At 37.2% G+C, this 24,971-nt stretch overlaps 1 protein-coding gene across 1 annotated transcript in view; it reads left to right on the forward strand.

Annotated features, from left to right (window-relative positions):
- Positions 1–24,971, forward strand: part of FBXL2 (F-box and leucine rich repeat protein 2) — a 115,106-nt gene that overhangs the window by 26,868 nt on the left and 63,267 nt on the right. Inside the window, 5 exon segments of the mRNA XM_087430679.1 lie at positions 818–893; positions 2,369–2,419; positions 8,848–8,926; positions 23,033–23,087; positions 23,356–23,430. Coding sequence (XP_087286805.1) covers positions 818–893; positions 2,369–2,419; positions 8,848–8,926; positions 23,033–23,087; positions 23,356–23,430 — 336 coding nt within the window.

Here is a 24,971-nt window from a genome sequence, read left to right on the forward strand (position 1 = left end):
ATTAATTTATTCAGGATTTTACTATATATTTACCTTTACCAGTGAGATTTATACTTTCATGTGTTTTCTGTTACTAGTTTGCACCTTTTAGTTTCAGGCTAAAGAAGTCCCTTTAACATTTCTTATAAGGCCAGTCTAGTGGTGATGAACTCCTTTAGCTTTTGCTTGTCTGGAAAATTCTTTATCTCACCTTCAATTCTGAATGACAGCTTTCTAGGTAGAGTGTTCTTGGTTGGAAGTTTTTTTCTTTCAGCTCTTTGAATATATCATGCCACTCCCTTCTGGCTTGCAAAGTTTCCGCTGAAAATCTGCTGATAGTCTTATGGAGGTTCCCTTGTATGTAACAAATTGTTTTTCTTTTGCTGCTTTTAAGATTCTCTTCTTGTCTTTAACTTTTGATTCTTCATAATGTGTCTTAGTGTGGGTCTCTTTGGGCTCCTTATTTGGAACTCTCTGGGCTTCCTGGATCTGGATGTCTGTTTCCTTCCCCAGGTTAGAGAAGTTTTCAGCCATTATTTCTTTAAAAAATTTTCTGCCCCTTTCTTTCTCTCTTCTCCTTCTGAGATCTCTGTACTGTGAATGTCAGTCCTCTTGATGTTGTCCTGTAAGTCCCTTAAGCTATCTTCACTTTGTTTCTTTTTGCTGCTCTGATTGGGTGAGTGCCACTGCCGTGTCTTTGAGTTCACTGATCCTTTCTTCTGCTTCATCTAGTGTACTGTTTAACCCCTCTAGTGTATTTTTTACTTCATTTATTGTATTCTTCAGTTCTGTGATTTCTATTTGGTAATTCCTTCTTTTTTCTGTCTCTTTGTTGAAGTTCTCACTGTGTTCGTCTGTTCTTCTCCTGAGCTTGGTGAGCATCTTTATGGCCGTTATTTTGAACTCTTTATCAGGTAAATAACTTATCTCTGTTTTATTAAGTTTTTTTTTTTTCCTGATCTTTTAGCTTGTTCTTTTGTTTGGAACATATTGTTTTGTTTGTTTCTTCATTTTGCTTGACTCTCTTTGTTAGTTTCTATGCCTTAGATAAAACAGCAGCCTCTATGAGTCTTGAAGGAGTGCCCTTATATAGGAGTTAACCTTATTGTTTATCTTAAACCTACCCTAGCTGTTAGTTGTTTCTAAAACCTTTGTGATTGTCTAAGCAGCCTATTTTATTTTTAGTGGCTCCTAGTAGTTGAGGGTGTGCCAAGACCTGTCAGTGTCCCTAAGGGGAGAATCTCAGTCAACACCTGGATTCAGGCTGATGGGAAGCCAGGCCCTCGGGCAGCAGCTTTTAAAGTATGCCAATATATACATTCCTGTGGGACTGCAAGCCCTGCTGGCCACCAGAGCCAGGTGATCTAGAGGTGCCCTCTAGACAGCAGCCACATAAATTGGGGCACTAGGTGAGTGTATAAGCTTTTTTTTTGGGATATACCAGCAACCTGGAGTGAGGCAGAGGGAGGGCACAAAGAAGGCGTCCCTGGAGAACATCTTAGTAGGTCCCTAGATATGTGCCAAAATAGAATCCTGCTCCTCAGACTGAAGCTCCAGGACAAGCAAATAGGCCTCTTTCACATAAAGACTGGGATGTCTTTCAGTCTGCTGTTTGCACTGTGTCCTGGGGTTGGTAGCCAGCTAAGAACTGTCACGTCAAGTGTTACAGTCCCTTGGGATTCAGAAATATAAGCTCCACTGGGCACCAGAGCCAGGTGATCAAGGGATGTCCCCTGGGCAGCAGCCACAAAACCTGGGGCACCAGACACATGTAAAAGCTTCCCTCCATGAGATACTGGTGCTCTGGAGTGCAGCAGAGGGAGAGAGCTAAGATAGCATTTGCCCTCTGAGGTCTCTGGAGAGGATTATGTTGGCCCTTAGATGTATGTTTAATTAATTAGAAGCTGAGCTCTCAGGCTGCACCTATGAAGATGAGTTAATAGGCCTCTATCACAGAAAGACTGGGCACCTCAGTCTGTTGCCTCTTGGTGTGCCCTGGAGGTGGTAGCTGGTTAACAACGCTTTCCCCATTGGTTACAGTACTGTGGGACCTGCAAGTGTAAGCCCTGCTGGCCACCAGAGCCAGGTGGCTTAAAGGTATCCCCTGGGTAGCAGCCACAAAAATCAGGGCACCAGATGAGGGTGCAAGCCCCTTTCTGGGAGATACTGGTGAACTTAAATGAGGCAGAGGAAGACTTCAAAGATGCTGCCCACTGGCTGGAGTGAGGGAGAATGCAAAGATGGCACCTGCTGGCCTCCGTCCATGGAGAGCATTTCAGTAGGCCTCTAGATGTGGCCTGCCCCTAGATAGGCCCTTAGGTGTATGTTTAATTAGATGCCTGCTCCTTAGTCTGATGCTTTAAGATAAGCAAATAAGTCTCTTTCACAGAAAATCGGGGCACTTTTCAGTTGACTGCCTCTGCGCTGGACCCTGGCATGGGTGAGTCTGTGTGCTTTAGCCCTTTGAGAACCATTTCTCAGTTCACTGTAGCCTTGTGGGTCTCGTGGACACAAGCCCTGTTGACTTTCAAAGCTAGATGTTTTGGAAGTCGCCTCTCTGGTGCAGGTCTTAAATGTTTTGGGGCCCGATGTTAGGTTCAAACCCTTCGCTCCTCTGGGAGAAGCTTGGCGTTTTGCATTCCTTCCCAATTGCGGGTCACACACTGGGGGTGGGGTTTATGGTGAGATTGTGTCTCAGCCTCTCCACCCACTTTGATGTGGGTTTTTCTCATTTGCCCAATGTGCAGGAGTCACTCAGCTAGTTTTGGGGTATTTTTCAGAGGAAATTGTTCTATATGCAGCTGTAGATTTGGTGTGTCTGTGGCACAGTTGAGTTTAGGATCTTCTTGCATTGTCATCTTCAACCAGAACCCTAAGCTTGTTTTTCTTTTTTTCTTTTTTTTTTTTTTTTTGAGGAGGACCAGCCCTGAGCTAACATCCAATGCCAATCCTCCTCTTTTTTGCTGAGGAAGACTGGCCCTGGGCTAACATCCGTGCCCATCTTCCTCTACTTTATATGGGACGCCGCCACAGCATGGCTTGACAAGCGGTGCGTTGGTGCGTGCCCGGGATCCGAACCGGCGAACCCCGGGCCGCCACAGCAGAGTGTGAGCACTTAACCGCTTGCACCACCGGGCCGGCCCCTAAGCTTGTTTTTCAAATGATTAAAACCTTTGCTGATTTTTGACTCCTTGGCCTATCAATAATCAAGAGAAGTATGTTGAAATTTCCAACTGTAATTTTTTTTTGTATAATTCTAGTTGTAGTTCACAATTTTTTATGTATTTGGAGGCAGCATTATGTACAGATGCATTTTAAATGGTTACATTCTCGGGGCTGGCCCAGTGCCTTAGTGGTTAAGTGCCCACGCTCCACTAGTGGCGGCCCGGGTTCAGATCCCGGGCGCGCACCGACGCACCGCTTCTCCAGCCATGCTGAGGCCGCATCCCACATACAGCAACTAGTAGGATGTGCAACTGTGACATATAACTGTCTACTGGGGCTTTGGGGAAGAAAAAAAGGAGGAGGATTGGCCATAGATGTTAGCTGAGAGCTGGTCTTCCTCAGCAAAAAGAGGAGGATTAGCATGGATGTTAGCTCAGGGCTGATCTCCCTCACAATAAATAAATAAATAAATAAATAAAATAAAATAAATTGTTACATCCTCATGGTGAAGTGAATGTTTTATTATTATATAGCTATCATCTCTATTCTCCTTTATGTTTCTAATCTTGAAATCTTTTTTATCTGATAGTAATATAGTGGCACTAGCTTTCTTTCAGTTAGTGTTTGCCTACTATTGATTTTTCAATCCTTTTATTCTTTTTTTTTTTTTTTTTTTGAGGAAGATCAGTGCTGAGCTAATATCCATGCTGAATCCTCCTCTTTTTTGCTGAGGAAGGCCGGCTCTGAGCTAACATCCACTGCCAATCCTTCTCCTTTTTTTTTTCCCCCCCCCCAAAGCCCCAGTAGATAGTTGTACGTCATAGTGGCACATCCTTCTAGTTGCTGTATGTGGGATGCGGCCTCAGCATGGCCGGACAAGCGGTGCATCGGTGTGCGCCTGGGATCCGAACCTGGGCCGCCAGTAGCGGAGCACGTGCACTTAACCGCTAAGCCACGGGGCCGGCCCCTTTTATTCTTTTTTTAAAAACTTTCTATGAAACAATTTTAGGGCAAAAGTACATGATGATCCATAATATTGATGGCACATGGTATAATCTACAGTAAGATTTAGATAAGTGCGTAGAGGAGCATGATGGGAAATTCTTACGGACCAGGCCTAAAAGTGGCACATATCATGTCCTCACATTCACTTGACAGCAGTTCAACTACATAGGCTCGCTAACTGCAAAAGAGGCAGAGGCAGCTAGCAGCTCTCCAAAATCCATGTAGTCCTGTTCTTCGTGGGCACATAGACCACATGTATGCCCAGGAAAAAGAGAAAAACATGAAATTTGGTGAGCAGCTAGCCTCTTATGCCATAGTCTGCCTTTCTGGTAAGCAGGTTACCATGTTGATGACCCTCCTTTCCACACAGAACACACCTCATCCCCAAGAGGTAAACCAGATCTCATCCATTCACTGCATCCAGTTTGAAGTCAGGGATCTGTGAGTGATGTGCAGTCCTCTCCATCAGATCTGCATCTGATGCTTCATGGTTTTGTTACCTTCTCCTAACTACTGTCCCTCACTCCTAATTCAGGACAGGGACAGGATAACTTCAATAAACAATAAAATTTGGAAAGGGAAAGAATGGAAGACACAGCAGTTACTATTCTGTAGCAATGATGAGATTCTGCCAGGCAGGCATTATGAAGTCCCCCTTGTCTTAGCAGTAGAGGAAGTTCCTATTCTGTTTTCTGGGAGGGATTCCCTTACCATTGGTCTTGATGACTCTTAACTTCAACCTCTGAAAGGTTCTTCCTTGCCCATTGTCTTCCATAACTATATCTGAAGTGAATGTTAGGGAATATTTCTTTCCTAGGGGCTATTTTTATTTCACAGCCATTTCCTACCTGTGCAGTTCGGAGACCTGAGGTTTAGTTTATAATCACAGCATATTTTAGGCTAGGCTTATGGATTCTTTGACAGAATTTAACAATTTGGTGGTCTTCTAATCTATTTGATTCTAATTAGTTCCCAGTGCCCAGAACCATACCCACAGTTCTTAGAGTACAGCCTCAGGCCTCCTTTATTTTACTTTTTTGCTTTCTGGCCCCTATGCCTTTCTTTCTCAGTGGTATCTACCTTGAGACATCTGAAACAATAGGCTTGGAAAGAAAGGGAGCAACTTTCATCTGATCTTTGCTACAGAGTTTAGTTATTCTATTTAACAGAGAAGTCTGGATAATCTCTTGTAGCTCAAGGTGCTTTTAAGTCTTAATTTCTACCATGTGGTATTTAGAAATAGTTGGCTGTTGCAACTGTCTGAGGCCATCAGTTTCTGTACTCTCTCCCCTTTTATTTCTGCTTGCAAACCAACTAGTTCTTTCCTGAGTACTTTCTTTCTTGTAATGCCTTGCTAAATACAGCAAGGAGAAACCATTATTCACGAACATTTTGGTACTTTCCAACCTCTTCTCTAGATCTACATGCTTTTCTGCCCTCCACATTATCACAGTCAATAATATCACATTAACAAATGTCTTCATCTTACCAGCTCTGATATGTGTTTGCTGTGCTGTCAGCCACTAGATAGATATCACATATTTTAGATTTTTGTTCTAGACGCACTCCATTTCAAGGTATCTCTTTCTTTATTAGTGTATTTAGAGTAGGCTGATGTGGCATATATATCTAATATACGTCTAATGTCTTACACACAACAGAATTGGATGTGTTCTATGAAGAAGTCAGCAGGGCAGCCCTGCTCTCTGCAGTTATTGAGGACCTGGTTGAAGGAAACTCTGCTGTCTTAAACCACAGCTTTCCTCCAACTAGCTCACTTCCCATGGCTAGCTCTCAGTTATGTGGCTGCATGTACCTGCAAGGGAGCCAGGAAATGAAGTACAGATGTTTACCCAGGAAGTAATTGTCATTGTCTTGTAAAATTGAACATTGGCATATTCTGTGACCCAGCATTGCTGCTTTTGAGTATACCCTAAAGAAGCTCTTGCAAATGTACACCTTGTGACCAGGTGACATGTATAAAAATGTTCATAGCAGTGCTATTGACAGTAGCAAAAATATTGGAAACAACCAGATGTTCATTAACTGGAATATGGAATGTTCTAAATTAGTGAAATGTACTACAGTCTCACAAAATGGCATGGATAAATCTTAGTATTATAATGCTGAGTGAAAAAAGGCTAGTTGCAAAAGACTATATACAGCATGTTCCATTTTTATAAGATTCAGAATCAAGCAGAACTACATGGTATATTGTTAGGAATGTATACATTGTGATAAAATTATTAGGCAAGGGAACAAAAAACAGAAATCATGAGCATGTTTATTGGTTGAGAGGTAGAGAAAGGAAATAAGGGAGGGACACAAAGTAGATGCAGTGATACTGGGAATGTTCTAGTTTTTAAGTTTGAGTGGTGATTCATACTATTTTATTATTAAGGACTGCAAAGTGTCTTAAATTCTTTTGTGGGCACCAAAATATTCCTAATAAAAAGATTTATGAAAAGTTTGAAAGGTATGAAGAGGGTCTATTATGTTTTTTTCTTTTCTCAATTTGTCTTCTGATTACTGTTTTTTGTTCTTGTGCCTAACTATCTTGTTGCTGGGTCTTCCCTTTGCTATCTTTTAGGGTTAGGTGTTCCTAATCTTTATTAATATCTTGTTTCCATTTCACATTCAGAACTATTCCCATTGCTGTGGAAACCTCTTTAATTGCCACCTTACTAAGTTCATTGTTAATTTCTCAGATGACTTTTATTAAAATCCAGAGTTAACTTTATTCATGCTTTATTGTAGCTTGATTCAATCTTAGTAATACATTCTACCTGGATTTTCTTTCCGGTGTTGACTTTGCAAATCTTCCCTCTCCAGCTTCATGGCACAGTTGTCTAACCTTGGAAAATTTCACATTTCTCATCAGTTAGTTGACTTACATTTTAAAAATTAAATCTTTCTTCTTCTAGGAACTCAATTATGGATTCTTTAAGATCACTAGCATTATGGCAGAAGTAGATTCATCATTGTTTAAGCCTCTTGCATTTGCATGAAGTCAATGATCTTTCCTCAGACTATATCCTTCTTGTTAAAATGTCTTAAATTTAGTCAGAAGCTGACTAGTTTCATTTTATGGTTTGTTTTATTTTAGTTACTATTTAGTGCTCAATATTTATGATGAGACCTTTATTTATGAATTAGTAATAGAAAAATTGGAACCCAGCCATAAAAATATCTATTATTTGTCAGAAAATTTGATGATTACAGATTTTACTAAGGAGCTAATTAACTTAGCTTTAAGTTCCCTTGAAAATATGGAGAGTCAAAACCAGAGAGAGACTGTGCATTCATGTGAGGCTAATTTTGCTATTCTGGATTCATTTTCTTTCTTTAATTTTTAAATTAAAAAGCTTGATAGTTTTAGCAAGTGACACAATTAAAAGATGCATAAAGAAAAAGATAAATCTCCCTTTAACATACTTTAGCTCTTGCACCCTGAGATAACAAGTGTAAATAATGTCTGTACTTTTGGAAACATTTCTGAAATGGTTAACTCTTTTTGTGCTAACTTGTAATTACTTGGCGGTCCAGTGGTTAAGATTTGGTGCTCTCACCACTGTGGCTTGGATTTGTTTCCCGGTCAGGGAACCACACCAGCCCGCCTGTTGGTTGTCATGCTGTGGTGGCTGCATGTTGCTGTAATGCAGAAAGCTGTGCCACTGGTATTTCAAATAACTGCAGGGTCACCCATGGTAGACAGGTTTCAGCAGAGCTTCCAGACTAAGACAGACTAGGAAGTAGGACCTGGCTACCCACTTCCAAAAAAATTGGCCATGAAAACCCTATGAATAGCAGCAGAGCATTGTCTGATGTAGCACTGTGTAGGCGAGGAAGACAATTCCTCTACCTTCTAGGTCCTTCTCGCTGGCCTATGAATTAAATTGACATGAGACAGAATAACAGGAGAAAATCAAACAAAGCTTTATAACATGTATACATAGGAGAAACCCAGGAACCTGAGCAACTCACCAGAATGGCCAAACCTACCACCTTAAATACTATCTTCAGCTAAAAACAAAGGAGGATGTTGGGGGTAGTGGTTTGGGGCTTCAGAGGGGAGGAAGGCAGTTTACATGGAGATGGAAATGCAAATGTTTGTTAAACAACTGTTTGTTGGGCCGTCTGTAGACAATGGTATCTTAACATGTACCTAGGAACCTAAGAACCATGTTACTAGGAACCATGTACCTAGGAACAGGCCTTCTACCTTAAATTCTTTTGGGCAGTTGGAGGGGGAAGGTAAAAGTTTCCGTCAGTCTTTTTGTCCTTAAAAATAATCAAGGCAAAGAGACATTTTTTTTGGGTGGCCAATTCTGATCCCCCACAGCTGGAAGGTGAGAGGATGGTGCAAAAAGACCAGGCAGAGTTTCGCTCTGCTGTACACAGGGTGTCTAGGAGTCGGCATCAACAATACAGCACTAACAACATAATTATTGTTCAGTGAGGGTTAGTGTGAGGTTTCGTCTGATTTCCTTTCAGAAAATCTGAGTCTTTGCATTGTGTGGTTCTGATGGGGTTAGACTGTAGAGAGAAAAGTGGTGATTCAGTTTCAGAACTTCCTCATCTCAGCAGTTCGAGTAAATGTTTTTGTTTGTCTCACAGTTGAGTTCTTTGAAGATGACCTTAAAAAAAAAAAAAAAAAAAAAACTCATGGAAGTTAAGAGTTTTTTTTTTTTCTTTTAGATAACATCACTGAACCAGTACTCTGTAACCTCAAATTTAACATTTACTTAAAGAACACATCAGTGTTTTTGATGTTCAGGTAAAATACAGTCATGCACTGCAAAATAACGTTTCGGTCAATGATGGACCGCATGTGTGATGGTGGTCCCATAAGGTTAGTACCATATACCCTGGGTGTATAGTGGGCTATACCATCTAGGTTTGGGTAAGTACACTCTGTGATGTTCACACAATGATGACAATGCCTAACGATGCATTTCTCAGAACATGCTCCTGTTGTTAAGAGTTGCATGCCTATAATTGTTTTCTATTCACTCATGTACCTTGGTATGTGAGCACAGTCTTAGTAGCCTTTATAAAAAATTTTATCTTCTATATTCACACATCAAAGACTAGTTACTTTCTCAAAAGAATTGAGCCTATATTTTCATCTTTGGAGGTGTTACTCTAGGTAGGTAGTTATTCGAAGAATTTAGGGAGGGTTTGGCATCACTTTTTGTTATCCTCGCTGATCTAAGCATATGGAGGAAGTGATTAAATACAGAAATGGCAAAAGTTGTCATATTCTGGGGCTTACTGACGCTCTTAACCAACAGCAGTTCCTAGCAGAACAACTGACATTCATCTGATAAAGTTCCTCACACTTTCCTCAAGTCCTGTTAAGATTCTGCCTCCGGTTTGAGAAAAACTGTTGATATTTCTTTTCATTCATTTTTTTAAAATTTGTTCTCAGTGTGCACCATCCATTCAGTCTAAAGTTTACTAATGATTATTATTGTGGAGGAAAAAAGGAATGTTTCTTGAATTCACTGCAGCAATTTCATAATCATCATTTGATACTCAAAACAATCTTTTGAAGTAGATAGAGCAGTATTTAATCATCTTCATTTTACAGATGAAAAATCTGAGACTTAAAGGTTGAATGACTTGATCAAGATTCCGCAGTTGTTAAGAACATGAGATTTGGAGTTTAAAGGGTCTGTGTAGGTATGAGACTTCAACCAAGGCCTATTGACTTCAAATCTTGTGTTCTTCCTTCTATACCTCATTGCTCTTTAGTCAAAGAACATAGTTCACAGGATGGGTTAGTCTTATAATCTACCCCAAAATCCCTCATAAATCTTCATATATCTGCTTATAAAAGATAGGCATATAATTTTTATTCTATTCAGCAGAGCACAAACTTTAAGTTTTACTTTATTCAACTTTATAGGTCATGTGTCTAATCAAAACTCAACTGGCTCATGTACACTAGTTTTCTTCGCTGTAGTAGTGGAAGTGAAGGGTAGTTGATATTCCACCCTGTAGAGCATTGTATATACCGTCTGGTTAATTGTCATCAAAGTAAAGGAACACCTGACTTCTGGATCCTGTAATCTTATAGTTGGGCTAGCATGAAATAACGAGGTTATAATAAAATAAAAGTAAATACATAGTTCCAGAGAGAAATAATCTTAGTGTACTCGTAACTGGAGTGGTTAGCAAACCAGCTCCCAGGCTGTCGATAATAGCTAGTGGCTGGAATTTTACTGCCACCCAGAGAAAGGAGATGAGGCCTTGCATGTTTAAGGAGAGAAATTGAATATGTGACCACTACATAATGCAGAGACCCTGGAAAGATTCCCTCTATCTTGTAAGATGGGACTTACAAAAACAGAAAACAAACAAAAAACCTTGCTTTTGCTCAGGACTCTGGATGAAGAGGAAAAAGTCTTTTTTGAGAAATCTAATCCCGTGTATGGATGATTCAGAAATTGCAAGCTTAGAAATTAATGTAAAATTGATATTAGAAAGATGAAACCTTTGGGAGAACTTGGCAGAATCAAATGTAAGACAATTTTATAGGGACATTTCACAAACCAAGATGCATGAGCTTTCCATACATCAATAATCAGATGAAAATGAGGTCATAATAAAATATTACAAGTTACTTAAGGATATGATGCATCATAAGGGAGAGTAAATGGACTAAACAGCTATTACATTAAGCTGAAAAGGGCATTAGAAAACTGGAAAATAGAGATGGGGGAATTTACACATAATTCAGCATAGAGAGATAAAGATATGGAAATATAGAAAAGGTTAAGAGACCCAGAAGATGAGATTAGATGATTCAACATATGTGTAAAGGAAATTTAGACAAGGAATATAGAGAAGATGTAAGAGAGGTAATATTTAAAGCAATAGTGGCTGAAAATTTTTCAGAATGGATTAAAGATGTGAATCCTTAAATAGAAGTAGCACAATGAGTCCTGAACAGGATCAGTAAAGATAAATTCATACCTAAACACATTGTAATGAAACAACAGAACTTCAAAGACAAAGTCTTTAAAAAATCTGTAGGATGAGTAAAATTACCTGAAAGGATTAGCAAGTAAACTGACAATAGATCTCTCATCAGCAACAATGGAAGCAAAGAGTGGAAAAATATTTTCCATGTGCCAATGGAAATGTAAACCTAGAATTCTTTACCCAGCTAAATTATCATTCTAAAATGAGAATGAAATAAAAACCTTTTCCATAAAATGGTACAGCCACTGTGGAAAACAGTTTGGGCAGTTCTTCAAGAAGCTAAACATAGAATGACATAGTATGACCTGGAAATTCTACTCCTAGGTATATAGTCAAAAGAATTGAAAACTCAGATACTTGCACATGAATATTCATAGCATCATTATTTACAATAGCCAAAATGTGGAAAAAACCCAAATGTCCATCAGTAGATAGATGAATAAATAAATTGTGGTATATGCATACAATGGGATGTTATTCAGCCATAAAAAGGAAAGAAGTACTGATACATGCTGTAACTTGGATGAACTTCAAAAACATTTTGCTAAGAAATAAAGCCAGACCCAAAAGGTCACATATTGTATGATTCCATTTATATGAATTATCCAGGATAGGTAAATCCATGGAGAAAGTAGATTGGTGGTTGCCAGGGTCTAAAGGAAATGAGGAATAGAGAATGGCTACTTTGAGTATGCTGTATTCTTTTGGGTTGGTGAAAATATTTTGAAACTATCTAGATAGAGATGATGTTTGCACGACATTGTGAGTGGACTAAAGGTCATTGAATTGTATACTTTAAAATGATTAGTTTTATGTTATGTGAGTTTTACCTCAATAAAAACAAATCATAGTAAAAAAAAAAAAAAAAAACCTTCCAACTCTTGCAACTCACCTGTCTGAAAGAACTGTTAAAGGATAAACTTTAATAAATTTAATCTTGGAAGGAATGAATGAGAAACAAGAAACAGTGGTTAACAAAATGTAATCATGTAGGTACATCTTAATAAACATTGACTTAAGAAAAAGAAAGAAAATATTGATAATAACTAATATGTGGAAGATTTGTTGAAAGCAAGGTAGAACTAAAATAGTCAATAATTTTAGTTGGATGATGGGAAGAGGGTGATTAGAGTTAAAGTGATTTAAGGTTGTTGGGTAGATATATTGGTTAACTTTAGACTTTAGAATTAATATAAGATAAAATAGACCTTGAGATAAAAAACGTTATTATAGAGACTCCTGCTTTTCTTTAGGAAGGACGTGAAAGACTTTTGCTTTCATGATAATCACAAGAAAAATTACAGACAAAATTTAAAAATCATACTTTCTATAGGACAAGCAAAGAGCAGTGGACAAGAGGAGGTCTGAATGAACTGAATTTCACAGAGAGACAAACCCTTCATAGTGAGCAGAGAACTACAGCAGCTTCCATATCTGGTGGTGGATGGCTGTCATGGTTGAGGTGGGCCTACTTGACACACAAAAGCTAAATCAGCCATACTTTGGAGACTCAAATACAAGAACAAATAATTTGGCCTAGAAATTCTCCCCCTTTAGTTCCTCTTCACCCCTTTCCTCCCCAGCAAAGTTTTGCCAAGAAGGCAGCAACAGGGAGAGGCTCATAAACAGGGAGAAATTGTCTAGGCTATCACATTCTTTCAGTGATAGGATTTAGACTTGAATCCAAAAGCAAACCAAAGCTATCTGAAACTGCAGCTCACCTTCTTCTGGATCACTTACTAATAAGTTTTTTTGTTTTTTTTCTAATGTAATGGCTCAGAAGGTTGTAGATTAAGCCAAACACAAGTGATCTAAATTTAATTTTAGCTGTGATCCAGGTCAACTCAAGAAGGATTCTGAATGAGTAGACACTAACTTGAACCTCTAGAGAGAGAAAAGGGCTTGCACTCTCTGGGAAATAACAAGCCAAAATAAAGTTATACTATATTCTTCACTATTCTTTAGCCACAATGCTTGGAATACAGTCTAAAATTAAGAGACATACAAATAAGCAGAAAAGTGTGACCCATAAACAAGAGAAAACATTTGATGTAAGCAGACTTTTAGATAACTCAGTTATTAGAATTAGTGGATGAGGACTTTAAAACAACTATTACAAATCCATTAAAGAATGTAAAGAAAAGATGGTCATAATGAGTGAAGAAATGGGATATTTTGGGAGATACATGGAAAACACCAAAAAAAATCTAATGGAATTTCTAGAACTGAAAAAGACAATAATATCTCAAATTAAAAGAATCATATTCAGCAGATTGGACACTGCAAAAGAAAAGGTCAATGAATTTGAATACAGGTTAATAGAAATTATCCAGACTGACATACTGAAAGAAGAAAGATTGAAAAAAATTGAAACATCATCAGCAACTTGTGAGGTAGTATCAAGTGGTCTAACATACATGTAATTGGAGGTCCAGAGAAAGAATGAGGAATAAAAAATGTTTGAAGAAATAATAGCCCCAAATTTTCCAAATCTGATGACAGACAATCTACAGATTTAAGAAGCTCAGTGAATGCCAAGTGAATAAATACAATGAAAAAATGCACTTAGGCACACCATAGTTAAATTACTGAAAACCAAAGATAAAGAGAAATCTTAAAAGATGACAGAGAAAAGAAAACATATACATTGGGGAATAATGATAAGAATGTTCATTGACTTCATATGAGAAAGAATTCAAAACACAAGACAATGGAATGACATCTTTCAAGTGCAGAAAAGAGAGGGAAAAAACCTCTCAAAATTGTGTATCCAGCAAAATTATCTTTTAAAAATAAAAGCATTTTCAGGTAAACAAAAGCTGAGAGAATTCATCACCAGTGTTCCCATATTATAAGAAATGCTAAAGGAAGTTCTTTAGGCTGAAGGGAAAAATGAAGCTCATGTCTACAGGAAAGAATGAAGAACACCATAAATGATAGTTATGTGGGTAAATATAAAATACTTTTTACCTCTTTTAAAAAATTCTTTGAAAGATAATTGACTATTTAAAGCAAAACTCACAGCAATATATTTCGGTTTATAATATATGTCAAGTAAAATATATGACAACATTAGCACAAAAGATAGGAAAGGATTAAATGACAGTATACCGTTACTGTGGTGGTGGAGGTATAATATTAGTTCAAGGTAGACCAAAATGGGGATGTATACTATAATCAGAGAAACCAACAAAAAAATACAAATATTATTCAATTATTTGATTATGTCAAAGATATCTTAAAAGGAGAGCAAAGGACAGGACAAGAAATGGGTCAGTGAAAAAAATCAAAAGTGAAATAAAAATATACCTTGAGACAAAAGAAAATGGGAATACAACCTACTAAAACTTATAGATGCAGCAAAAGCAGTTCTAAGAGGGAATTTCATAGCAATAAATGCCTATCTCAAGAAACAAGAAAAATCTCAAACAGCCTAACTTTACACATTCTAAAGAACTAGAAAAAGAAGAACAAATGAAGGCCAAACTCAGTAGAAGGAAGGCAATAAAGATCAGAGCAGAAATAAATGAAATAGACTAAAAAGACAATAGAAAACGTTAATGTAGGTTAGAAACTCGCATCTACATAAAGGAAGGAAAACATCAGAGAAGGAGTAAATGAAGTTAAAATAAAATTTTTTACTTTTTTCTTAATCCATCTAATAGATAACTGTTCAGATAATAGAAACAGTGTATTGGGTGGTTATAGCATATGGGTAAGTGAATGTATAATTGCTATGTTATAAGGATCAAGATGTGGAACTGGAAATACTCTAAGATACCTGCACTATCCATGAAGCAGTACAGTGTAATTTGAAAGTGGACTTAGATTAGTTGTAAATATATATTACAAACTCTAGGGCAACCACTAAAAATATTTTTAAAAGACTATAACTGATGTGCTAGGAAAGGAGAGAAAATGAGACCATATAAAATACTCATTTAAAACCAGAGAAGGTAGGGCCCGGCCTAGTGGCGTAGCAGTTAAGTTTGCATGTTCTGCTTCGGCGGCCCAGGGTTCGCCCAGGATTCAGATCCCAGGCGCAGACCTACATGCTGCTCATCAAGCCATGCTGTGGCAGCGTCCCACATACAAAAATAGAGGAAGATGGGCACAGATGTTAGCTCAGGGCCAATCTTCCTCAGCAAAAAGAGGAAAATTGGCAATGAATGTTAGCTCATGGCCAGTCTTCCTCACCAAAAAAAAAAAAAGAGAGAAGATAGGAAAGATAAAGAAAAGTTCAATGACTAGAAAACAGTTACAAAGATGGTGTAAGTTCAGAGTGCATTAAAAAAACTACCCACCTATATATGTTATCTGTAACAAACCCACATTAAATATAAAGACAGAGATAGATTAAAAGTAAAGGGGTAGAGAGAATGTACCATACTAACACTAATCAAAAGAAAGCTAGTGTATCTTAATCTCAGGCAGAGATGACCAAAACAAGGAAAATTATCAGGCATAAAGATAGGCTTTACATAATGATAGAGGAGTTAATTCTCCAAGAAGCTATAGTAATCTTTAACATGTATGCACTTAATAATTGAGCACCAAAATACATGAGGCAAAACTGATACAACTGCAAGGAGAACTAGACAAAACCAGTATTATAGTTGGAAACTTCATCATCCCTCTGTCAGTAACGGACAGATCCAGCAGGCATAAAATCAGTAATAATATAGTTTAACTGGACAGCACCATCAATCAATTGGATCTAATAGACATTTATAGAATGTTTTATTCAACAACAGCAGAATACACATTATTCTCAAGGTCACATGGAATAGTCACCAAGATAGACCATATTTTGGGCCATAAAACACATGTTAGCATATTTAAAAGAATAGAAAGAATACAAAGTATGCCTTTGGACCACAATGGAGTTACACTAGAAATTGGTAACAGAAAGATAGCTTGAAAATCTTGAAATATTTTGAGATTTAACAACACACTTCTAAATAACAAATGGGCCAAAGAAGTCTCAAGAGAAATTTTAGAATATTTTTAACTAAATGAGAATGAAAATACAAATTATCAAAATTTGTGGGAAGCATTGTGTAGAGGGAAATCTACAGCATTGAATGCATAAATTAGAAAAAAAGATCTAAAATCAATAATCTGAGCTTCCATTTTAGGAAACTAGAGAAAGAAGAGCAATGGAAATCGAAAGCAAGCAAAAGAAAGGAAATAATAAAAATTGGAGCAGAAATCAATGAAATTGGAAACAATAGAGAAAAATCAATGAACCCAAAAGCTGGTTCTTTGAAAAGATCAATAAGATTGTAAACCTCTAGCCAGACTAACCAAGAATGAAAGAGAGAAGACACAAATTACAAATATCAGAAATGAAAGAGGGATCATCACTACTGATCTCATGGACAGTAAAAGAGTAATAAAGGAATATTATGAACAACTCTATGTCCGTGAATTTGAGAACTTAGATGAAATGGACCAGTTCCTTGAAAGACACTACCAAACCTCATGCAAGGAGAAATAGATAAATTGAATAGACATATATCTATTAAATAAATTGAATCAATCATGAATAACCTTCCAAAATAGGAAGCTCCAGACCCAGATGGTTTTGTTGGTGAATTCTACCAAACATTTTAGAAAGAAATGATACCAATTCTGTACAGTGTCATCCAGAGAACAGAAGCAGAACACTTCCTAACTCATTCTGTGAAGCCAGCATTACCCTTATACCAAAACCAGAGAAAGACATTACAGAAAGGAAAACTGCAGACCAATATCTCATGAATATAGATGCAAAAATCTTCAACCAAATATTAGCAAGTAAATTAAGTAATGTACAAAAAAGAATTATACACCACAACCAAGTGGGATTTATTCCAGGGTGCAAGGATGCTTCAACATTCAAAAATCAATTAATGTAATCCATCTAATTAATGGTCTAAAGAAGAAAAAGTCATATGGTCATATCAGTAGATGCAGAAAAAGCATTTGACAAATTCTAACACCCGTTCATAGTAAAAACTCTCATCAAACCAGGAATAGAGGGGAACTTCCTCAACTTGATCAAGAATATCCATAAAAAACTTAGAGCTAACACCACCTTTATTGATGAGAAACTGGATGCTTTCTCCCTGAGATCAGACACAAGAAAAGGATTGTCCCCTCTTACGACTCCTATTCATCATAGTACTGGAAGTCCTAGCTAATGCAATTAGATAAGAAAAGGTATACATTGGGAAGGAAGAAGTAAAACTGGCTTTGTTTGCAGGTGACATGATTGTGTATGTAGAAAATCCCAAAGAATTGACAAAATATTCCTGTAACTAATAAGCAGTTATAGCAAGATTGCAGGATACAAGGTTAATATAGAAAAGTTAATTACTTTCCTGTATACCAGCAGTGTACAACTGGAAATTGAAATTAAAAACACAATACCATTTATATTAGCTCAAAAAATGAAATACTTAGGTATAAATCTAGCAAAATTTGTACAAGATATGATGAAAACTCTAAAATTCCAATGAAGGAAATCAAATAAAATCTAAATAGAGGAGAGATGTTACATATTCATGGATAAGAAGACTCAATATTGTTAAAATGTTCATTCTTCCCAGGTTGATCTATAGAATCAATACAATCCCAATCAAAATACCACCAAGTTATTTTGTGGATATTGACAAACTCATTCTAAAGTTTATATAGAAAGGCAAAAGACTCAGAAAAGCCAATGCAACATTGAAGAACAAAGTTGGAGGACTGACACTGCTTGACTTAAAGATTTAGTATAAAGCTACAGTAATCAAGACAGTGTGCTGTTGGTGAAAGAATAGACAAAGAGATCAGTGGAACAGAATAGAGAGCCCAGAAATAGAACTACACAAATAAAATCAACTGGTCTTGTGACAAAGGAGCAGAAACAATTCAATGGAGAAAGTATGTCTTTTTCAACAAATGGTGTTGGAACAATTGGACATATATGCAGAGAAAATTGGACATATATACAAAAACAGAATGTAGACACAGACCTTACACTTTTCACAAAAGTCAACTCAAAATGGATCATAGACCTAAATGTAAAACTCACAACTGTAAATCTTCTAGAAGAAAACATAGGAGAAAATGTAGGTAGCCTTGGGTTTGGCAATGAGTTTTTAGATAAAACACCAAAAGCGTGATTCATGAAAGACAAAATGACAAGTTGAACTTTATTAAAATTAAAAACTTCTCTGAGAAAGACGCTGTTAAGAAAATAAAAAGGCAAGCCACAGACTGGGAGAAAATATTTGCCAAAGACACATATGATAAAGGACTGATGTTCAAAATATACAAAGACCTCTTAAAACTCAACGAGAAGATAAACCATTTTAAAAATGAGCAAAAGATCTGAACAGACATTTCACCAAAGAAGATATACAGATGGCAAATGAGCATGTGAAAAGATGCTTAATATCATATGTTATTAGGGAATGGAAAACTAAAATAACGAGATACCGCTGTACACCTATAAGAATGGCTAAAATTAAAAAATCTAACAATACCAAATGTTGGCAAGATACAGAGCAACAGGAACTCTCCTTCATTGCTGGTGGGGATTCAAAATAGTACAGCCACTTTGGAAGACAGTTTGGAAGTTAGTTACAAAGCTAAACATAAACTTATACAATCTAGCAATCACACTCCTAGATATTTATCCAACTGAGTAGAAATCATATCCACACAAAAACCTGCACACAAATGTTTATAGCAGAATTATACATAATCACCCAAAACTGGAAGCAACCAAGATGTCATTAAACGGATGGATAAACAAACTGTGGTACATCCATACAATGGAATATTGTTTGGCAATAAAAAGTAATGAGCTATCATGCCACTGAAAGACATAGAGGAACCTTAAATGTGTATTTCTAAGTGAAGGAACTAGTCTGATCAGCTACATACTGTATGATTCCAATTATATGAAATTCTGGAAAAGGCAAAACTGTGGAAGCATTAAAAAGATCAGTAGTTCCCAGGGGTTCATGAGGAGGAGGGGAAGGGAGGAACAGGTGAAGCGCAGGTGATTTTTAGGGCTGTAAACTATTCTACATGGTACTGTAATGGTGGATCCATGTCTTTATGCATTTGACAAATCCGGTAGAACTAACTGTATAATATAAAGAGTGAATCTTAATTTAAACTGTGGACTTTAGTTAATAATAATACATCAGTGTTCATTAATTGTGATAAATGTACCACACTAATGCAAGATGTTAATAATGGGAGAAACTGTGTGTATGTCAAGGTGGGGGTTAATATATGGGTACTCTATGTATTATCTGCTCTTATTTTTAATAAATTGTTAAAAGGGGAGATAAGCAAATGTTAAAGAGATGTTGTTAAAATCATGCATGTGCAAAACAGATATTTTACAGGGTGTAATAGTAATTTTAAAAAATTGAAAAGGCAGAGAAAACCTTGTAGTAAATGTCATAATCAGTGACTAAAGAGTGACAACTTTTTCTCTGAGATGGGAATAAGAAAAAGGTATCTCTCATTACCATTATTGATACTAGAGAAGATCATAGCCACTTTAGTAAGGCAAGAAAAAGAAACAAAAAGTATAATTATTGGAAAGGAAGAAAGAAAATTGTCATTATTTACAAATGAATTGATTTTGTATGTAGAAAGTCATTAGAATATATGAATGAATTTGGAAATGTGGCTGGATACAAGGTAAATATATGAAAATTAAATATATCTGTATACTAGCAACAATTAGAAAATGACATTTTAAAAATTCCATTTTAATAGTAACAATAGCAAATAACCAGGGGAAAAAAGTCTCAAGATGAACAGACTGTCTTTGTGGAAAACTACAAAAATTACAATGAGAAATTAAAGAAATTCTGAATAAGTAATGGAATACATGATGTTTATGGATTAGAAGACTTAATATTGTAATGATCTCAATTCTCCCAAAAGTTTCCATAAATTCAATCCCAGTAAAAATTTCAGAAAGTTTTCTTATGGAAATTGATATGCTGATTCTAAAACATAAGTAGAAATTCAAAGAACCAAGAATAACCAGGATAATCTTGGCACAGAAGAATGAATTTAAGGACTTAGAGTAGCAGACATCAAGACTTATTATAAAGCTTCATAAGTTAACAGGGTCTTATTGGCATGAGGTAGACCGTCAGACCAGTGGAACAGAATACGAAGTCCAGAAGTACATCCGCTCCTGTATACCCCTATATACATTTATTTTTTATTTATTTATTTATTTATTTTTTGAGGAAGATCAGCCCTGAGCTAACATCCATGCTAATCCTCCTCTTTTTGCTGACGAAGACCGGCTCTGAGCTAACATCTATTGCCAATCCTCCTCCTTTTTTTTTTTTCCTCCAAAGCCCCAGTAGATAGTTGTACATCATAGTTGCACGTCCTTCTAGTTGCTGTATGTGGGACACGGCCTCAGCGTGGCCGGAGAAGCGGTGCGTCGGTGCGCGCCCGGGATCCGAACCCGGGCCACCAGTAGCGGAGCGCGCGCACTTAACCGCTAAGCCACGGGGCCGGCCCTCTACATTTATTTTGAACCAAGTTGCCATTGCAGTGCTTTCCTAATGAAGGGTGAAGTTACACATTTGAAGTGGGAAGCAATTTCCAGAAGAAAATGTTATAGAAGGGCCAGAACTCAGTTTCCCACTACTTTAACTCCTCTAGCTATCTGTTTTTATAGCCAGCATCCCAGGCTCTGTCATTCAGGGCATTTATTTTATTCATTGAAACATGATTCAGGAATTTGGCTTAGGCTGCAGTTTGGCAGTTTGGAGTCCTATCATGCCCTTTTAACTTGTGCAGATTCGACTACATGTATTCATGGGGTGAGGGGAGAGAGGAAATAATGTAAATGCTAAAGGCAATCTACTTTTTCATTCAGTAAACATAAAATTGAGTAGGAAGCATGAGATGAGAAATGTGAACTTCTGTTCCGCCTGTTGGTTCTCATGTGTGTCTGAATGTGTGGGCCTCTTGCTTCAGGTAGTGTGATTCTAGCATTTAAAGATACCTGTTTTCCATACTGCAGGCTCACTAGACAGAAACTGCTTCATCTCCTGTTTAGTTGAAGAAATAGCATCTAGTCCAATCTTGAGGGAAAAACAGCTGTGTCAAACTTTCTAAGGCAGTATGTGTAGTGATCATGGGCTTGAGCTCCCAAACCAGACTTCCTGGGTTCGAATCCTGCTGTCTGTGTGGCCTGGGCAGATTACTCAGCCTCTCTGTGCTCAGTGTCCTCATCTATAAAACGGAGATAATAGCACCTCATAGCATTGTTGTGATGAGTAAATGACTAACATAAACTGTGGCTAGCACATAGTCAATGCATAATCAATGTTAACTATTTTTATTATTATCAGTATCATTATTACTGAGAGGTGATAGAGTATGTGATTGTCCACAGTGGTACATTCTTAAGAGATTTTCAAGGGAAATTTAGCTAACTTCTTTTTCACCTTCAGCTTGTACTTTAGAACCCAACCCCAGCATGAAATATAACTCTGCTGTACCATACTCATTTCTCTATCTGGTCCTTGGTCTTTTAAGGAGCTGACGATCAGTTGTGGCTCATTGTGGAATGGTCATATGGCACAGAACATGGACATTTGAGGCAGGAGGGCATGTGGGTGGGGCAAGATGTATTCCCATAGAGGCAATGTAGGTATGCTGACACCTTGAAATATTTTATATGTTATATATTTAATGTTGTATTTTATATATATATATATATATTTATTTAAGTACACATTTTCAGCCACCAGCATTTTCCTATGTACAAAGTTCCATTAAGTCTTTTAAGATCAGTGCAACTGTTATGCTTCTATCCTTTGCTTTTCACTAGAAAATGATTGGAGCCTATATGGTATAATGGTATCTATGCTGTCACTAGCCCTGTGGTGCTGCTTGTGGGTGCATTATTGTAGGGTATGACACTCTGATGTCTTATTACTGTTCTTCCCTGAGCCCATGGATTTTTCAACTCACTACTCATTGTTACCTCTGAAGAATTTTGTAAGAACTTTCTAGGTAGCTGTTTCTCATCTCACCCTCCTCCCCCTTCCACACACAGAGGCACACACTCTCATATTTACCTTCCAGGACTGTGAGAATTAAGATCCTATTATTGTCACTGACCTCATCCCCATCCACCCTTCTTCTCACAGGAAAGCTGTTCTTTGTTTTCAGTTGTCACTGCGCAGTGCTGAGGCACGCACAGCTATTTGCCACTGTACATCATCAACAACTCATCTCCTCTGCTGCCAGAATGTTGGGACCTCACTCAGACTCCTGCCGTGCTGATAGCTACTGCTTCCTCTAGGGGCATTACTGATGTCAACTAAGTTTTTGTTTGCTTCTCTCTGCTTTTCTTTTTCACCATCTTTCCCATCTTCTGTGGCTTCTTGGCTTTTGCTCAGGAAAAACTGGTCACTTATAGACCTTGCCAACTAATGAGCTCTATCTCTCTGCCCTGTGAACAAATACATCTTAAAACCAAATGGGTTTTATCATCAAGCATATGCCATGTTATTTGAGGCTCAGGCATCTGAACCTGTTTGGTGCATCTGCCACCAAAAGAGGGATTTGCACTGTGTGTTGGGGGCAGGGGAATTAGAAGGATTTAGCTCTCACCGGGCTCAGTGATCTACTGTCCCATGTCCATGTCTTAGAACAAGAGAGATAGTTTAGTGAGTGCAAACATTAAATATTTCATAGTAGTGATGTAGAATTATAGTACATTTGTGTATTGGAAATTGTGGAATTTTGAAAAACTTATGATATATCCAGATGGCACATTAGAGTTTATCTTTCAAGTTATAAATATACTAAAATGTTAACACCATCTCATTTTTGTGTTTTTTCCCTTTCTCCCTAGAATATTTTCCTTCTTGGATATAGTAACTTTGTGCCGATGTGCACAGATTTCCAAGGTAAAGTATTAACCAGATTTTTAATCAATAAATACCAAGTTTTATTAGAATGAGGATGAGTTTTAGTTCAAGTAAACAGTTAAAAATTAAAATGTCATTTTGTGTATTTAACATAACACAATGTTATCATAATTCCATATTTGATTATCAACTAATGTCTATCAAAAATAAAAGTTTGGAAATACAAAGGTTGAATCGAGACTTTAATAGTCTCAGTAAATGTATCTCTTTCACCCCAATCCCTCTTCCTTTACCTCCTACCCTCCAGGCTTGGAACATCTTAGCCCTGGATGGAAGCAACTGGCAAAGAATAGACCTTTTTAACTTTCAAACAGATGTAGAGGTAAGTAACCTTGTTTTAGACAAAAGCCTTTTTAAAAAGACTTTTTAAAAAAGACTTGAGGTAAACTGTTCACTCTTTCTTGCCTTTTTATTTTGCTGCTTTTAGACTTGATATTAAGGTGCCAAGGTGGAATAGAGAGGAAAAAAACCTGGAAGGTATTTGCATACATCAAGACCAAAATTCTGCTTGTATGTTACTTTTTCCTCTGTATCAGTAACAGATTACTTTTCCCCCTTGTTCATGGCTATAATCTGAGTTTTACCACTTAGCTTTTTAAAGACTCACACCTGTGTCATTAACACCTGGTTCAATGCTTTAATCTTGAGTATCTTGACAAATATTTATGTACCTGAAAGATCTGCTGAGAATTCTAGTTCAGCATCAAGAATGGGGAAATGTCGGAAGCATGGGCCCAGAAGTGAGGCTGGACATCTGCACTGTCACTCCAGCTTGGCCACTTAAGCCGTATAATCTCTCAGTGCCTCAGTTTTATTATCTATAAAACAAAGTAAAATAATCTTTAAAGCCTCTTATAATTCTAGAACTCTAGTGTATTTATCTGGAAATTTGTAAATATCTCCCTTAAGATGGTAAACCTGACCAAATGAGAAAAATTTATTTTAAAACAACTTTGATATTAAATTCCAATTTATAAACAAAAAGAAAGAAGGAAGTAATAAAGAGCATTGCATATAGTAATTGTCTAGAGTGCTGTTTTAAGGGTCTGGAGATTCTGAAGTTTATCATCTGTCCAATGTGAGTAAGATCTTATTCATTTCTAGTTTAGCCAACTCAGTTACAGTAGTGGAATTGTATTTTGATTCAGTTACTCATGTAGTGTGTTCAAGTGTTTTTATCAAAGTGTATGTTTTGTGTCTTTTTTAATGGATAAGTAAATGAATGTGTTTAACAGTGAGATAGGCCCAAACAATTTCCTGTGAGTTACTTAACCTGGTGTTACCTAGAAGAACTGATGGCCAGTTGTGGAGGCCCTTCACCTCCTTCTCTAGGTTACATGCTGCTTGAGATTCTCTGGTCCCATCTCAAACCAGTGGAGCAGAGCACCTACAGCAAGTGGGGCTGAGCTCGGGGTTTCCTCAGTTGATTTCCTCTCATGTTGTGGTGCTCTGAGCTTGGAAGGGGACAGGGACCTCAGGACTTGATGCCCATCCTGGAAAGATAAGCTGTAGTTCCTAGCTCGGACTGTGGTCCTTGAATTAGGAGTTCTTTAATGCTCTTTCTAGGCTTAATAGTGATGATTGCAACAATGCCCCACCCAAACATGCTGACATGTAATTTGCCTTCAAACTAATAATCTCAAGATCTTTATTCATTGTGTTTACTTAGTGACATTGAGAACATTCAATTCCAAAAGTTGTAGTCATTTCTACTGGCAAAAGGAAGGTCATTTTTTTAAAAAATTTTGCAAAATATTTTTTCTTTTTCAGTGGTTCTGACTGTCTCGTCAGTTTTCTTTGATGATTTTTCCAAACTATACAACCTTTTGGAAGGCATATCAAAAACTTTTAAATTCAGATATT

The sequence above is a fragment of the Ceratotherium simum genome, chromosome 5 (genome assembly GCF_057802395.1).
Source record: "Ceratotherium simum simum isolate JZ-2026a chromosome 5, ASM5780239v1, whole genome shotgun sequence".
NCBI lineage: Eukaryota > Metazoa > Chordata > Mammalia > Perissodactyla > Rhinocerotidae > Ceratotherium > Ceratotherium simum.